This window comes from Rosa chinensis, chromosome 7 (assembly GCF_002994745.2).
Source record: "Rosa chinensis cultivar Old Blush chromosome 7, RchiOBHm-V2, whole genome shotgun sequence".
Lineage (NCBI taxonomy): Eukaryota > Viridiplantae > Streptophyta > Magnoliopsida > Rosales > Rosaceae > Rosa > Rosa chinensis.
In genome coordinates, this window is record NC_037094.1 from 5481425 (window position 1) to 5498932 (window position 17508).

At 37.1% G+C, this 17508-nt stretch overlaps 2 protein-coding genes across 2 annotated transcripts; both read left to right on the forward strand.

Moving 5' to 3' along the window:
* The first annotated feature begins 11587 nt into the window (after window positions 1–11587).
* On the forward strand, window positions 11588–13927 carry LOC112178915. The gene is made up of 3 exons (XM_024317187.2): window positions 11588–11743; window positions 11909–12141; window positions 12395–13927. Exon 3 carries the CDS (start codon window positions 12551–12553, stop codon window positions 13751–13753), a length of 1203 nt encoding a protein of 400 aa, XP_024172955.1. The 5' UTR covers window positions 11588–11743; window positions 11909–12141; window positions 12395–12550; the 3' UTR covers window positions 13754–13927.
* Window positions 13928–15410: 1483 nt separating this feature from the next.
* LOC112177297 (exopolygalacturonase) lies at window positions 15411–16604 on the forward strand. Its single transcript, XM_024315598.1, has one exon. The coding sequence runs from the start codon at window positions 15411–15413 to the stop codon at window positions 16602–16604; it is 1194 nt and encodes a 397-aa protein (XP_024171366.1).
* Window positions 16605–17508: the final 904 nt, after the last annotated feature.

Genomic DNA, 17508 nt, shown 5'->3' on the forward strand with positions numbered 1-17508 from the left:
TCCCCGATTTGGGGTGTATGAGCATTAACCCTTAATTTTTTTTTTTGAATCAAAGATGTAAGATTTTTTTTGGAGTCAAAGATGTAAGATTTTAAAGCTTTTACTTTTACTTCTCTATAATATAAAAATTATAAAGAAGCTGTTGGAGTTGCCTTATGCACTCTGGTGCATCGTGAAACCATATAGAAGCATGCAATGCTTCAAAATCATTTGTAGCTAAACGGTGTGCTATTCCATTGCAGCTTTGAGGAGTATGAATGATCTGAACTCATGTTAATTGAGACCATGTTTGCTTAATATCATCGATAATACCTCCATTTTCTATCAAACTATGATCTGCAGTATGTATTTATGCTATTGCTTCCATACAATCACTTTGTACAACCACATCCTGCACTTGAAGAGAGAGTAACATATCTAGCCCTGCTCTTATTGCTAGCATTTCACACTATTTTGGAGACGCCGCATATGGAATGAGATGTGCAAAAGCATCAATAAAATCACAATTATAGTTACGTAACACACCACTGATGTCGCCTTGATGATGATTAGAAAGAAACGTGGCGTCATCATTGTAGTTATAATCACTTTTCTTCTTTTAATTAGGAACTATCGTTCCTTCACACAGACGGAAAGTACTTTTTTATTTTAGAAAAAAAATAATGAAACATTTTTGCTTGCTGTAGAAATAAGATAGTGGAAGAGAAAAGTGGATTGTGTGATATTTATTTATGTATTTATTTATCTTGATAAAAATATATTTTATAATTGATATAATTGTTCTTATGATTTAATTTATTCTCAATTTTTTTTAATCTTTTAAGAATTGTTTTGTCAAAATTGTCAAAATTTTTAATTTTAGCTAACAATGACTCTTTTTCTAATAATATATAAATTAGTAATATTCATGTGTGACTAATTTAAAGCCATTAATTTTATGATTTTAGCGGGTATAGAAAAAAAGATAGGGAAATGATGAAAAATATCATATTGGTGGCATAGTAATGACCTTTGTATAGTATTTGATTTGATAAGTATGTACAATAATAAGCTTTAACTATTCAATTATATTTTCATTTAGAGCTATTTAATTATGAAAAATGAATGTCTAAACTATATAATTTATTATATAGTTAAGACATTCATTTTTCATTTAGTGTTTTATATAATTTATAATTCATGAAAATTAATTTGTTTCATTCAACGAGCAAATTAATTTTATTATGAATTATAAATTGAGCGAGTTAAAATCTTCTAGCATTTTTTTAATAATATTGATAATCATAATAATAATTTTATTATTGTTGAGGAACAAGGGTTAGCTTTCTGTTGAGATGAGCACAATCACCAAACCAAAATGATACAACCATGCTTGAAAAAACTAAAAAATAGGGATGGCAAAAATCCCCATAGGGTAGGGTACCCATAGGGTATTCGACCCTAACGGTGAGAAATTCGGGGGAAATAGGGTAACGGGGATGGGGATCCCCAGTATTCGAATTCTGAAATCGGGTACGGGGCGGGGATGGTATTTTGATCCCCATCCCCATATCCACCCAATAAGAATTATATGAAAATATATGTAATATATATATATATTTTATTTATTTATTATATATATTTTTGATATTATTTATAAATAAATATTTATGTAAACTTCATCTTTTTGTCAATATTTAAATTCTATTAATAAAAATATTCAAAAAAAGGAAGATTATTTTAATAAAAGATTTTTATCAACATGTTAATTTTTCTTGATTGAAATACGAAATTTATTTTATTTTTATGTTTGATTTTAAGTTCATATTTTACAATCAATAATTATTTGTATAAATTTTTATATAATAAATTACTAATATTGTTAACGGGGATTTGGGCGGGTACGGGGAAATAATCCCCAATGGGGACGGGGAAGGGGAATCCCCAGTATCTTATTACGGGGATTGGGGAGGGTAAGGGGAAGAAGAATGAAGTCGGGTATGAAGATGGTAATTTAATCCCCTTACCCTACCCACCCTATTGCCAACCCTACTAAAAACGTTCTTGTTAAGGTTTCCTTTTTATGTCATTACGATACTTTCTCTATGCGAGTGGAGGAAAGAGCGCGTGGTGTTGGTTTGGGAAGGTGGGATGAAGTTTCAGTCTCTTGTGCGATGATTCTGTGTGGACTGTGGACCACACAATGACTCGTTTGTAGGTCAACATTTTTTAATCAATGGGGCTCACATTAGGTGTAGCAACGGACCAAAATAATGCTCTAACACCAAAATATCTGCCACGTGATTAGGGATTTCTACTCTGTTTCTCTGATTTTATTTTTGATTTTTTTGTAATTTATTATTACAAAATAAACAAACTAAAATCTAAAATCCTTTGAACTCCCTCTTTTTATATATGCAGAGTGAGATTTCTGAAAAGGAGTTGTTGAGATTAGTGGATCTACAAATATAAATTACGAATTATATAGAACAATTTGAAGAATCTGTGGTGAAAGCAAAAAAAAGTCTTTTTACAAAAAATTAATTTTGTAGCATATGTAATTACCTGTATAAAATGCTTGAATGAGATTGATTAAGACTAAATTGCTATGCGATGAATATCTTGGACTAAAAATTTATTACGCTAAGGTTGTTTTAATTTTTTTTTTTTATATATTGGTTGAGAGATTATTTTCTTTGAATTTCTTTTGATGAATCATCAACGTTAATCATGAGTTAATGTACATAGTTGTTGTTGTTATCGGGTAAATGTACATAGCTGTTGTTGTTTTATCGGGTAAATGTACATAGCTGTTGTTGTTATCGGGTTAATGTACATAGCTGTTGTTTTCGGGTCCATTAATAAAGCAAAGCTTGCTTTGACGGGGCCTATGGTGATTGATGAGCATGTTGCTCTTATTTATGTCATGGCAAGTGCAACCATTCCTTGTTTACTAGATCTTAGGGCACCTTGATGAGGGGACAATTTGAGTTCCGTGCCCCACACCACATCAGTAAAAGGAAATCACTTTAGTTACTTTGGTTGTTAGCCATACATATCTTTATTTTCAAATATAAATAAATAAATAAAATACTACAGTCATCTTAGTACTCGAGATTCGGTGAGTACTATTATATCAGTAATAATGCATCAGATTTGATACAGTATTTGAGATTTTTTTTTAAAGGAATATTGATATAAAAAAATCAATAGCTGTATAAATGATTAAAGTCTTACAAACCCCTTTACACAAGAATCTGAAAAAACTCGGTAAATCCTATTTAAGCATATGCATAAAACTCATTATGGTCTAAAGGGATGCTCGCATTTAAGAAAGGCTAGTCTAGCAAAAGAAAAACCTTGCTCCTTAAGACAAAATCATTCATCTATCCCTTACTTGTCAACACACAATAGTGGTACAAATACGAAGCTAGACACATCTCAAAAAACTTTTAGAAGCTCTTCCTGCTATACTAGGCATATCACATTATCACCTACTACCAAAAATATTTAAAAAGGGCTAGCTCATTTCCTCGAGAGCTTGAGCTTGATGCACCATCAGCATTGTCTAGCTTGGCCTGCAAAATTCTCTTGACCTTATTCTACTTGTCAAATGCCCCATAAGGTTGCAGTACCTTCATCTTGGCAGCCATACCATAAGGCAAGCCTATTTCTGCTTCCTGATGGTCGACCTCACTTCTTCTTGACCTCTTGTTGTAATGGAATCAAACTCATCTCTACCATTTCCAGATTCTTCTTCCCTACCTCCAAACTCAACTTCATTTTCTTTGGGTTTGATACTTATGTTCTAAAGACTAGGATTTGACTATTGACCGATAACCTAGTTTGAAGAGCAGCATTGATCCTGCTACAGCTACTAGAAGGGGGCTGAGCTAATTGCGTCCCCCAACTTGCCAACACCTCCAAAACCTCCTGTTGCATCGAGGAATCACCCAGAATAGTTCTCTCATCGTCTTCTTCATTCAAAGTCAGCCCCGAGCATGGTAAACCAACATGGGCAACTAAACCACAAATACCACAGAGCCTAAAAAGTTTATTGTTTTTGAACTTACACAAAAGCTCAACCTTATCCTCGTCCCAGTACCAACGTTATAACAAGAGCAGTCGAGTGAACGGGATTTCGACCTGAATCTGATACTTACTAATACGACGTCTTGATTGTCGATTTCTAGAAAATCTCAAAGCGTGTAACCTATCATCATCATAATCCTTTCGTATAAAAAAAACCGGAGGTATTTCCTGCATCATGATCCAATAGGATGCCTTCACCAGTGGTAGCAACTCCACTGGGGGGACATCATCATAAGTAGCCAAAGCCACCGGAGCTCGGTTGAAATCCCACGGTGCTTCTTTTCAGATCTGATCTCGATCAGTTGGATCCAAAAAAGTGAAGAGAACATGGTGTCCCTCTGCCTATTCCTCTTGCAGAGTACAATTCACCCTTCATGCATTACGAAACATACCTAGAAACGGCCTTGCCTTGAATTCCCTTGCGTAACACCCCGATTTGCACATCCTCAAATCGATCACGTTACAGTGCCGCGAACCATTAGGAGCATAAGCTAAAGATAGTTCAGCCACACTCCTAAAGGTACGCAAGGCATTTAAATAAGATTTGACACTAAAATTACTTTTCAATGGAAGGTAAAATCGAGCTAGAAGCGTGAATATGAATGAGGTGAAATTGAGAAGAATTTTGGTACAATAACTTGTTACGTCGAATACCAAAGGAATTTAGCATGCAATTTTTGAATCAATAACTTCATAGCAAACACATATATAACCGGCAGAAAATAATTGAAGAAGATGTTCTGATCAATTGTTACAAACTTACTACCAAACAAGGAATTATGAAATAGGTAGAATAATAAGATAGATAATAGGATTTGGAATCCACAATCCAAATCCTGTTAACTGAAACAACTTTTTGACAATACACAAATTCGAAATTGAGAGAAAGCATGCCACACCGCCAATCCTAGCTGTCTCCTCTTCGTGCACAATACCTGCAATCACACAACTGTTGTAGGGGTGAGCAATCGTCCTCGCTAGCCCAGTAGAGGGATCAACCCCAGCTAGGTTTGAAAACAATTCTAATATATAAACATAGGTGCCGGCGAGTAAGTAAAACTACATATATAGATAAAATCCACATTGAAAACATTTTCTGTAAACTCAAATATTCGGATATCCGATTAACAAACCTGATGACCGATCATAAAGCCAACTACACCCTTAACACGATTACTATTGTTTAAACCGGCAAGATGTAGCGAGAGTGTCCACTTACGCCGTATCACCTAGAAGCAGTGCTACATCTCAAAGGATGTCAGACACTCTACTGTCCATACGGCCCCTCCGGAGGTTTAGGGGATCGAAGCCCAAGGAAGTCACTATGCTCCTCTCACTCTCAGGTTACCCTCATTATCTCAAATAAGAATAATCATATAAAACCAATTTTAAAACTATAAAACAATATAGAAAACCACTAACTAGGGAGAGTCCCCCTACCTGGAGTCCAAAGTTAAGCGGTGTTGGGTGAATAATCGATGCAACACCATCGTCCACTGATCTCCTTTGAGTTATAGGAGTCCCTAATCCGGAAATAAGCAAGTGTCACTAACTATATGGAAGTGAAAGATGACAAAGCTGGATTATTTTGGAACTGGATAGTCTGATGGTTTAGACATAGTAAACATTGACCAATCAAGCTAAAAATTCCCAAAAATAAAGTTCAAGGTGTACTGAATACATCCCAAAAAGAATCAAGTAAAAAGGATGAAAATTGAAGGAGTTATGCTCAAAACATTTTAGCTTGTCAGAAATTGAATGAAACTGAATTGGTTTCCAGATTCCTTAATGAGACTGAAAATAACAAGCTTTGGATATTTACCCTTTAATAACATCACTGAGCTGAAGTGAAGGATTCACAATACTTGCCAATCATTTAACCGGAGACAAAAACATAATGAAAACACAATCAATTTTGATGTGTTCAGAGAGAGCAAATGGAGTCTCTTTCAAATTGATATGCACATGAATAGGCTTTGATATGCAAGGAATTCAATAAAAAAAAAAGGATTATGTCAGAGGTTAATATAAAACTCAGGGAGTTTGATCAAGTAAACCCAAATTTCAAATACAAGCTAAGCCATACGAGAGCATGTTGTATGAATATGGATACAAACCAGAAACCAACCAATCATATCATTAACCACATTAAGAACAAAGTTGAGAGAAAATAAGACACTCACCATGAATCAAACGTATGGGTGAGTTCCCTCATGAAATTTGACAGGAAAAGATGGGGACAAGACGAATTTGGCCAAGCCTAGTCATATATCAAGGAATGCCACTTCCGATTTAAACATGCAAGGTAAAATAAGAGGACCTCATTGAGTAGGATACTCAATACAATATATTGAGTTCTAAAATCAGTAGGAAGAGAAGGAAATATAAACTGAACAATGATATTACCTCATAATAGAATTATTTCCAAAGGAATTTGAGGAATCTTGATAAGGAAAGGGGATAAAGAAAAGCTGAAACTCGAAATCTGCTGATTTCTGAGCAACCTCTACTCAGATCTATGTACAGACTTCATTACAGATTTGATCACACTGATTTTTGGATATGTTATAGAAGAGATGATGATCAACAACTTTCATGAAGAACGTTTTTCGATCAAAGGCTTCGATTTAAGTGCATTAAGGCATGAAAATTGATTGACGTAAACAGGGCTAAGAGAAGCTTCAGGAGGAGAAGAAAGGGGAGATTTTGTTTTCTGGCAGAAAAAGGTAAAGCTTGTTTCTTAAAGAACTACTTTTGAGAATTGAGCTTAATAAGGTTAGTCTCGATGGAGTTCTCTAAAAAGAGGTTAATGATATGGGATGATAATAAGAAACTTAAGAAAATAATATGTTTGGAATATAAATTGTAGAAAAGAGATAATTATTTAAAAGTAATACAGAAGTTGAACAAATTTTGCAAGAATTGTCATAAGAGATATGTTGAAGATTAGGAAACAACTAAAAACTTATCCGCTGAAACTCAAAAGAGACTTGAAATTTCCGGGTCTCACACCTTGCCGTCAAAATTTCCCCACCATAAAAACCTTAGAGAGTCGCAAACCCATCCCATTCGAATTCTTTCTCTTAGCGCTTGCGAGAGAAGAGGCGAGATGTGTCATATCCGAGGTATTTAAAATAAATAAATAAATATTACGAGGGAATTAGGTAGAGATTTTGTTAGTTTTTTTTTTTTGACGTATAAAATAGAGGAAGGATAAGATTGTTGGGTGATTATTTTACGAGCTAGGTAACCAAAAAAAAAAAAAATACTCGGGAATATTTTTTCAAATTTCTCTTGAGGTGAAATCTTAAATTTGTGGACTCGATAATAAAGCACACGAGGCACCGAGTCTATAAGAATTTTCAGGAGGTTTTCGGACATTCGAAATATTTATTATGATGTTTGGAAGTTTTAAAATTAGGAATAATTAATTAAGAAAAAGAAAATAAAAAGGGAAATTTCGTGGTGTAATCTAGGTCATTGAGATTAACCACCGCTTGATCACAGCCATTGAAAATCAATTAATGAAGAACCATATAAAGGCGGAGATCATATCGATCGGGGGGGGGGGGGGGGAGCTCCAGAAGCTTCAAGGCTTCTGACTCCTGTCGATGACTCGACGACCCGCAATGGGTCTTTATCGAAAATCGTCCGTCCAGCCACGACGTGGTGACGGATCGATTGTGACGTCCCGAACCCGAATTCACTGGTTTACTAGTCATTTGGACGGTAAACAACTTTTACTTTCACTTTTACTGTCGTTTCAATGCTTTTAGGGGCCCCTAAAAGTTGACTTTTTGTTCGGATCAAAATTTGAGAAAATTTCCTTCATGAAAGTTGTAGAGGACGTTAAACCGAGCGCGTGCATATGTGGTACGTAAAAATCAGAGTTCGTATGCAAAAGTTATAAGCGAAATAGTAAAGTTACTGTTCATGATAAGTTTCTATAAATAGCATGACTTACTGTGGTAAGTTTCCATTTTCGGAAACTTACCGAGCCCTCTCCTTTCTCTCTCCCCGATTCTCTCTTCCTCTCCGACGTCGTCACCTTCTTCCGGCCATAACTCCTCCATCCGGCGAAGGATTTTGACATGTAAGATGTCTTTGGAAAGCTCTCTTCCTTCTCTTGATTTATGGGTTCGTTTCGTAGCTTAATATGAACTGTGGAAGGTGCAGCAACGAGAAGAAGATGACGGTCACTGTAGCATTTTTGAGGCAGCGTCGATATTTTTTGATTCCGGCAGTCTCCGGCCACCAAATTGGCGTCGAAGGTTCGGTTTTTGACATAGATCATTTCCCCTAAGGTATTTCATTTCAATTTGCAGTGTAGAGGTCGAATTAACAATTTCAATTTCTAGGGTTCTTGGAGTTTTCTGGAAAAATTTCACCGGCCTAATTGGAGCTCTTCCAGTTAAAATTGGAACTTGTTGTAGTTGAGAAAGAGGTTGGGTTTGTTGAGTAGATGGTGCTGCCGAATTTTAGTGGCCATCTGAGGTGGTTGCCGCCGGCGCGTGGGGCCCACGCGCTGCCACTGTTGGTGGCGCGTGGAGGCGTGTTGGGCTGTGTTTTAATTCCAGTTTTTAGCCCATTAAATCCTATAAATATTGTAGAGCTTGTATATGAAATTTGGTGAATTTTGGAGAAGCTTGGATTTAATTATGAATTTTTGAAGTTTAGGGTTTCGATTATCGAATTACGAGAATCCGGCCGTCGGATATCTCTCGGTTCTGCCTTGGAACCTTTAAATTAACGAAATGGTATTAGTGGTATAATTTGGGTTGCATCCGAGGAGAAGTGGAGATGTAATTATGAGGATTTGATTTTAGGAATCGTATTAATTTGTCGAATAACTATTCACGGAATATAATTGTGTACAGGGCGATGTACCGAGCTATTGCTCGACGAAGGAACTCGTATGCATGGTCGCCTAAATAGTACTATGAGTGGACATTTGTTTTTAAATTAATTCCACATGCAGTATTATTATTATTTTCTTAGAATTGAGATTTAATTATGTTTTGAATATTTGAGATTTAGTTTATCGAGATTTATTTATGGATTACGAGATTAGTATTGAAATTCATTCCCGAGGGCTTTTAGTAGATTTTTTAGATAGTCATTCATGAGTTATTGAGTTGGGAAATGATTTTCGGGAAGTGACTGATTCGGAAAAATATTATGAGAATTATTGTTTTCGAATATCAGTTTTTATGAAGATATACGAGTGCGAGGGATTTAGCAAATATTTGAGCATGATTGATTTATCAAGATTTATTGGGTTTTGAATTCCGCACTTATCAGACTTGGGTTAGATGGAGCTTTCTTTCCGAAAGCAATTATTGAATTATAGAGTATGTGATTATGCTTTCGAGGATTTATTGAGATATCGAGAATTGAGTTAGTGAGTTATTACTGAGTTATGCTTTCGGTGAATTATTATTGATTTATTGAGGTAATATCGAGTTTCTTTCCGAAAGCAAGTGATTGAAAGAGGTTATTTTCAGTTCTTGAAGAGGCTATTCAGTTTATTAAGGAGGCCAGTTTTGGCGCATGCGTATCTTACCTAGTTGGCAGTCCCTTCTAGGTAATAGTCTGGTTGGCAGTCCCTTCCAGACTACAGCTCGGTTGGCAGTCCCATCCGATGCGTCACCTGGTTGGCAGTCCCTTCCAGATGACATGAGGTAGTTAGTCGGCAGTCCCGTCTACTACCTGTGGTTAGTCGGCAGTCCCGTCTACTACATGTGGCTAGTTGGCAGTCCCATCTATCCACCGCCTCCTATTCCGGTTGGCAGTCCCTTCCGATGCGTCATCTGGGTGGCAGTCCCTCCTAGATGGCATGAGATGACTAGAGATCAGTCCTTTCTAGTCATCAAACGAGCCTCATGAAAAGGATGTTTTTATAAGGATTGAGAATGAGATTTTTAGAGATTTCAAGATGTTCTTGTTACGTGATTGAGATTTCAGTAAAGAGGATGATTAAAAGTATTTTCAAGATTGTTACTGCATGCGAGATTTTAGAGAATAACTTGGGAAAGCATTAAGTTTTACTTATACATTTGAAAATACTTATTTTTCGTCCACTCACTCTAACGGATTTTAAATGTTTTCCCCTGGGCCCTTTGGTTTTAAATGCCCAGTTTGCAGGCCAGTTTAGTTTGAGGTCGAGCGTACTTGGAGTTGAGGCATAGCTGTCATAGCTTCCGCATTATAAAAGTATTGGTCGTTCATCTTGTTTTCTTTTCTCTTGTACGCCTGTACATTAGATTGCTCTGATAACCTATGAGATTAATATTCTTAAATTCAGAATTGTTTATGAAATGAGAGATGTGAGATGTTGTGTTATAGGAAGCAGGGTGTCTCCAGGAGAATGAGGATGGATGATTTAGAAGTGTGGATGTTTTTCTACAGGTTTTGGGTTGTCCATTTTTAGGGGAAGTTCTGTCAAATTTTTGGTAGAATTTCTTCTAAAGTGGGCCCCGCAGGGCCTCTTCGGATTTCAGGGTGAAAACCGGGGCGGGTCCTGTCATCGATCTCATTCTATTTCTCTCCTCGCCACGGTTCTACCTTCAGTCTTGGTTTGCTGGGTGAGGAAGAAGTATCACAGCTCGAAAGGTTTTTGGTATTCCGGCGACTGTTGGTTGTACAGGAGGTGAGAAGGTTGGTCCTTTCGTCAAGATCTATGTCCTGGTATAGTTGTTTCTCAAGTTAATTGAGTTCTGAACGAATTGGTGTTCTGGGGCAAAACTATTTACTTTCCTCTCAAAAATTGGAATTATTTTCAAATGAATTCGAGGTCAGGATGTTACAAGATGGCCGGCCATGGGATCAACAGAAGTCATGATTGATTTAGTTAAAACTACTTCAAAAACCCTAGCCCTAGTTTTTAGTGCGAGGGGAGAGAGAGCGCCTGACTTGTTTTTACTTTTTGACCTATTTTCGAGATTTGCATTTTTTTCGTTTTGGGTATCATACAACAACTTATAAGCAATTACAAGAGTCAAATACAACAACTTATAAGCAATTACAAGAGTCAAACTAGGAGTATTTTTCTTTCTTTCTTTTGGTATGATGCAACAAATTATAAGTATTTACAAGAGTTTTAACTCAGAATGTCTCCTTATTTTTTTTTCTTTTAATATCATACAACAACTTATAAATAACTATAAAAATGGAACTCGAAACGTCTCAATTAAAGTACTAGACTCGACGAATTGATATTGGGATATTGACAGTCACTTGCTAGAGCAAAGGAAACATAGCATCAGCATGGGCTGGGTTAGATGAGTTGAGAAACTCACTAGCACCAAAAATTTGATTATGCCTTGCAACTCCACTGGCCCATTCTATGACAAAGCCCTTCTCAACAAACCGAGAAAACTCCGACGGCCCAAAACATCCTTCAAATTAATCTCGAAAAGAATGTCTTATTAGTTATATAACAGTAAAAAAAGCTGAACTGTAACGCAGAACCAAACCAAAGCCGTTACCCACTTTGTCCCTGCCCTCGTAAATGGCCACTGGGCATTTTAGTCGCTAGTGAGCAAAAAAAAACTGAGACACAGTACAGAGGAAAAGAGTGGCACAAACACTGTTATGAGTGTGTGGGACTCTTTCAAAGAGAAAAACCCCACAAAACAAAGAAACCAGAATCATCATCAGCATAAAACCTTGAGTAAGAATCAAGCTTTCCCATCTTTTTATTTCATCTGATTTTTTTTTGTAATTCTTGACTACTTTTGGGACACAAAATCTTTGAAAGTTTTTGCTGCCTTTTTTGATTCCCGGTTCCTTAATTTTTCTGGCAACTTTTGGTTTCCTTGTTAAATACCAATTGCAGATTCTTTCCTTTTCTTGTTTCTCTGGGAGAGGAGTTTTCCTTTGTGAAAACAGAGAAGGGGGTTGACACTGAGGATTTATGTCGTCTGGATTTGATATCTTGAAGGGAGCTCCGAAGAAGCTCTTGATTTGTTCTGATCACTCTCTCGTTCATAAAGTCTCCACCTTTTGCATGCAGTTTTGGGCTCACAGTCAAAGCTCCCCTGTTTCTTACAGGCTGTTTCGATCAAAGAGGTATGTGGGTTTTTTTTTTTTTTTTTTTTTTTTTTTTTTTTTTTGAGAATGAAAGAGGTATGTGGGTTTAAAACCTTGGCAGGGTTTAATTCACTGTATCATGTTCAGTGTTTGAATGAATGTTTTTGTGATCAAAGTTTGTAAATTTGGGTTTGATGGGTTTACATTTATTTTTTATTTTTTTTATTTTTATGTGTGGTTGGTTTTGTTGTTTGCTGTGATTTATTTGTTTGCTTTTGTAATCTTGATACAGGAATTGTTCTGGAGTGAAGTGCTCTGGGTACTATTTCAGACCGCAATTTTCATATTCACTGTGTTTCAGGGTTTTGGGTATTTCTTGATACTCAATTTTTTTTGCAAGTTTGGGTTTTTGCAGCTTCATTTGGGGTTTAGCATTTAGATTTTAAAAATGCCGGGGATTAGAACCCAAGTCTTGAATCAAGATGTGTGTTATAAGAAACTGATGGCAAAGCAACCAAGAAAAGAAGAGGATACAAGTTTCAAGAAGAAAGTTCGAATTATGTACACTGATCCCTATGCTACTGATTCTTCGAGTGAAGATGATGAGCAATGTAATGCTACTGAGTATCAATCTGTGCCCAGAAAGAAGGTATTTGTTTCGGAGATTGTGGTTGGTGGCATGCAAGATGAATCATGTGTGTCTGGAGGTAGAATTGGTAATACCAATAAATCTGATGGCAGTAAGAAAAATCATAGATCCTATTCTGTATATAAGGGAGTTCGGCGTAGAAAATGGGGTAAATATGCTGCAGAGATTCGTGATCCGTTTCGAGGGGTACGGGAGTGGATTGGCACTTTTGATACTGCAGAGGAGGCTTCTGTTGCTTATCAAAATAGGAGGCTTCTGTTTGATAACATGAAGTTAGAGTTAAAGAGAAAGACTGAATATAAGGACTTGCAATTATCAAATGAGGCGTTTAAAAGTTCTCATTTAACAGTTGAGAGCAATCATCAGTATGAGTGTCAAAGCTTTCATTTATTGAGGGAGAGTCGGGATTCATCAGTAGCTGCTGCTGCTAATGAAACCTTTTCATATGAAGAGACCGCAAGTTTGTTTTGTCATCCATCACCATCATCTGTGCTTGATATACCTCCTAGTAAAGCTGCACTTGGTATTCGACTCTTCAATGGGGAGGTTTTTCAGCCAGAAGGCTCTGTGCAACCGCTTTCCAAAGAAGAGCTATCCAATTTGAAATTTCCTGAAGTGCCAATATCATCAGCAATAAGTGCTGAAGAAGGCTACGTGCGACCACTTTCTGAAGAAGAGCTATCCGTTTTGAAATTTCCTGAAGTGCCAATATCATCAGCAATAATTGCTGAAGAAGGCTCTGTTCAACCGCTTTCTGAAGAAGAGCATTTCAATTTGAAATTTACTCAAGTGCCAATATTGTCACCAATAAGAACCGAAGTTTGGGGATTTATGAATTTGGGATTTGTAGACAATGACATATTTGATGGTTTGGATCAGTTGTTTGTTGGTAGGAGTGACATAGTTGATCTTCCTGTGCATCGTCATGGAAATGGTGAGAATATCAGTCTTCCTCCTAGTAAGTTTCTAATGAGTGACTTGGCAGGGTTTTACTGGGATTGATTAAAGCCAGATCACAGTACTCGTAAAGTTTTGTAGCTAGGAATTACTAGTAGATGCATGTTTATATTCAGTACATGTCTCAAAAAAAAAAAAGGCTTTGGAAATGTTTGAGCAGTTTTGACTTTTGAGGCTATCGGTATCTTTGTTATGAACATATGAAAGTGCTCTTGTGTCTGTGCTCACTTGGTGGTTGTCCAATTTTCAATCTCTCAGTGGAATGGATTAGAAAATTGAGCCTTGTTTATTTCACCAATTATATTATAGAAGTGCCCTTGTATCCATTTAGATTCTGAGAATTCAGAAAGAGACCGTCTCTGGAATTCAAGTTTGTTCTCACCTCTGTTTTTTTTTTCTTTTCTGTCTTCGTCATATTCTTCAGGAAGAACTCGGAAGATGTGGCATCTTGTAATCTGTCTCTTTCCGCTCTTCCTTGGCTTTTTTTTTTTTTTTTTTTGGGGTTTGACTCTTCCTTGGTTATATACTTCTATGCCTCTGAAAATCTGAAATTCACCATAATGTCTTGGCTTCTTAAACCCTATGGCAATTCACAGATTCAGCTGATGCAAATTGCTGACGAACCCAAATGAAAAGGAAAGCCAACCTGGATTGGCCGCCTCGTTCTTAACCACTGTTTTCCTGTCTCTCCGTTGCCCTTCTTTCGATCCCAAAACAAAAACCCCATCAAGGCCCTTGATCAAGATACGCAGGCATGACTCTCTTCTGTGGCTCGTGGTATCTGCTACACAATCATTGGACTAGAAACTAGAATGGTTATGGAACTAGCTATCAATTTAAGTAGAAACTCGGAACACAGAATCGCTTCAACTCCAAAAGACTTAAAATCTCGAGTTTGCTTTCATCTTCCTCATGGCAACCCAAGTCATTGCTGCATACTGCTGGTATTGATAGAAATCTAAGAAAGCCGGTTTCTCATACTGGTCGGAGCTTAAAGCAACAAAAGCAGACTAAAACCTATAGAATGTACACCGCCTAGTCTAAGGGTTCAATCAAAAATGATAATAGTCAAGGCGTACTGCTTTCATCTACGCAAAGCCAGTTCACAAGAGCAAGATGAGCGCTCCTCCTGCTTTGCTAAGCATATAGAAGTTGAGAAAACACAATAATCCACTATAGAGAGAATAAAAATGTACAACTATAGACAGCAATCCAGATCGGTTACCTGGGAGCACCAGGAATAGGTCTTGGCAAAACAGAAGAAGTGAAAATGTTACCAATTCCTACTAGGAAAAACAACTACTTGCCTTTCTGTTACTTATGTTCATTCCTATAAATGCGTGGTTTCTAAAAGGATTAGGAATTTATGCTCATGTTCATTCCTATTTCCTACTAGGAAAAACAACTACGTCTTCTGGCCTTTCTGTTACTTATGTTCATTCCTATAAATGCCGGGTTTTTAAAAGGATTAGGAATTTATGCTCATGTTCATTCCTATAAACATCTTACTAGTATGGCATAAACAACCATAAACAAATTAAGAAGCAGCTAGCAAAGTATGAAATCGACCAACATATATTTTGGCAAACTTTTGCTCTCATTGTTAGCATTCACCGTTGTAGCTGATCAATCCAATGTCTTTGATGTGACTAGCTCAAAATATGGTGGAAAGCCTGACTCGGATATTTCAAAGGCAATGACAATGTCGTGGACAGATGCGTGTGCATCTATGTCGACGAGTACAGTCCTTGTTCCAAGGGGAACATACGAGTTATTACAACAAGCAACATTTGAAGGTCCTTGTAAGGCTCCTATTCAGTTTCAGCTCCAAGGAACATTGCAGGCTCCAAAAGACCGGAGCCAACTCGATGTCTCTTGGGTTCAGTTTAAGAACTTGGACATGCTCACCTTGTCCGGCGGTGGAACTTTCGACGGACAAGGAGCTCATTCTTGGAAGGAGCACCATGACTCTACTCCAGTGGATATTAAGTTCAAAACCGTCAACAATTCCATAATTAGCGACATAACTTTTATGGACAGTGCAAAGTTCCACATTGGTGTTCACGACTGCAACAACGTTGCATTCCAACGGCTCACCATCACAGCACCCGAAGATAGTCCTAACACCGACGGAATCCACATCTCCAGTTCGACCAAGATCACAGTCTCCGACTCCTACATTGCAACTGGTGACGATTGTGTTTCAATTGGCGATGGCTCCAACCAAATCCTAGTGTCCAACATTGCTTGCGGACCAGGTCATGGAATAAGCATAGGCAGTCTAGGAAAGTATCCAGATGAACAGCCGGTGGTCGGCATCACGGTCAAGAACTGCACGCTTACCGGCACAACCAACGGCGCGAGAATCAAGACATGGCCCAATTCTCCGGCAACAAGCGTTGCTTGGGATATACTCTTCCAGGACATGATCATGGTGAATGTGAAGAACCCTATCCTCATTAACCAGAACTACTGCGACAAAGGCAAGTCGTGTAAGCTAATGATTCCATCCAAAGTACAGATCAGTGATGTGAGGTTCAAGAATATCAGGGGCTCGTCTTCATCTCCGGTAGCCGTCAAGCTGGACTGTAGTCACAGCGCGCCGTGCCGGAATGTGGAGCTGTCCGATATTGATCTCACGTACAGTGGTGACGAAAAAAACAAAATCACGTCCGAGTGTAATAATGTCAAGCCCAGACTTGCTCGCGTGACTAAGGCTCTTGCTTGTGCCAATCTAGGTGACATACCAATAGATAATTCACCGCCTCATGATGATGGTGGTTTTGGACCAACATCCTCCGCCGCCGGCAATAGTTTGGGGCAAAACCCGACGGTCCGGGTGATGGTGCTAATTAGTTCCACCATGGCTTTGTGGTTGCTGCACGGCTTGTTATGATCTGCATCGGTTTTTTCCCACTATATACATAGGTGTCCAACGAAAAAGAGTAGATAATCAATTACCATATTTTTGTGGAGAGATTATTTAGAGCACCGCCGTGCACTTGTACAAACATAAATGAATAGTTAGATTGCATTAAATACATTTTTTGTTTATTAAAAATAAAGTTGATAATAAATATCAAGGGTTGAGATTATTTTATAAGGATTGGGTCACTTACACCGTCAATGCATAGAATAATTTCCAATTTTTGTGTGTTACAAGGGTAACTTTGTAAATTAACAATTTTGCAGTGTTAAATGTAGCATTATCCAACACTTCTTCGTTTTTTTTTTAATCAAAACAACTTGATAATCTGATTGAATTTGTTATAGGTAGGTCATTTTCATTACTGATTTTCAGATAATTAATTTTTACTTTTTGAATCAAGCCCACAAGGCGAAATAGTATATTCATCACAAGCCAGAATAGGCCATTACATACCCTTCCGCTATCATTTAAGGACATAGACAGACAAGAAGGTAGTGGTAGTACCCATAATGGTACATAGAAATAGACCCACTCATTATACATCTATATAAATAAATAATTGAACTACCAACAAAGAAACTCTTACGTATAATCTGTGTTACACAAACAAAGTGGTTTCAGTAATAAAATATTTTAAGGTAAAAATTCCTCTGATATCTGACGGTTAAAAATAGCATTATTCTGACACAATAATTCATTTTCTTCTACATCAAACGAAACAACAGTCTATCTATATCTGTGTGAACAAGAAATAATTTCTCTGACTACTTTTTATTGAAACACGAGAGTCCATATATTTCAGTATGAACATGGAAATAATTTCTCTACTTTGTTCTCCTATTATTAGTGTTTTTCTCTTTGGTCCTCCCAA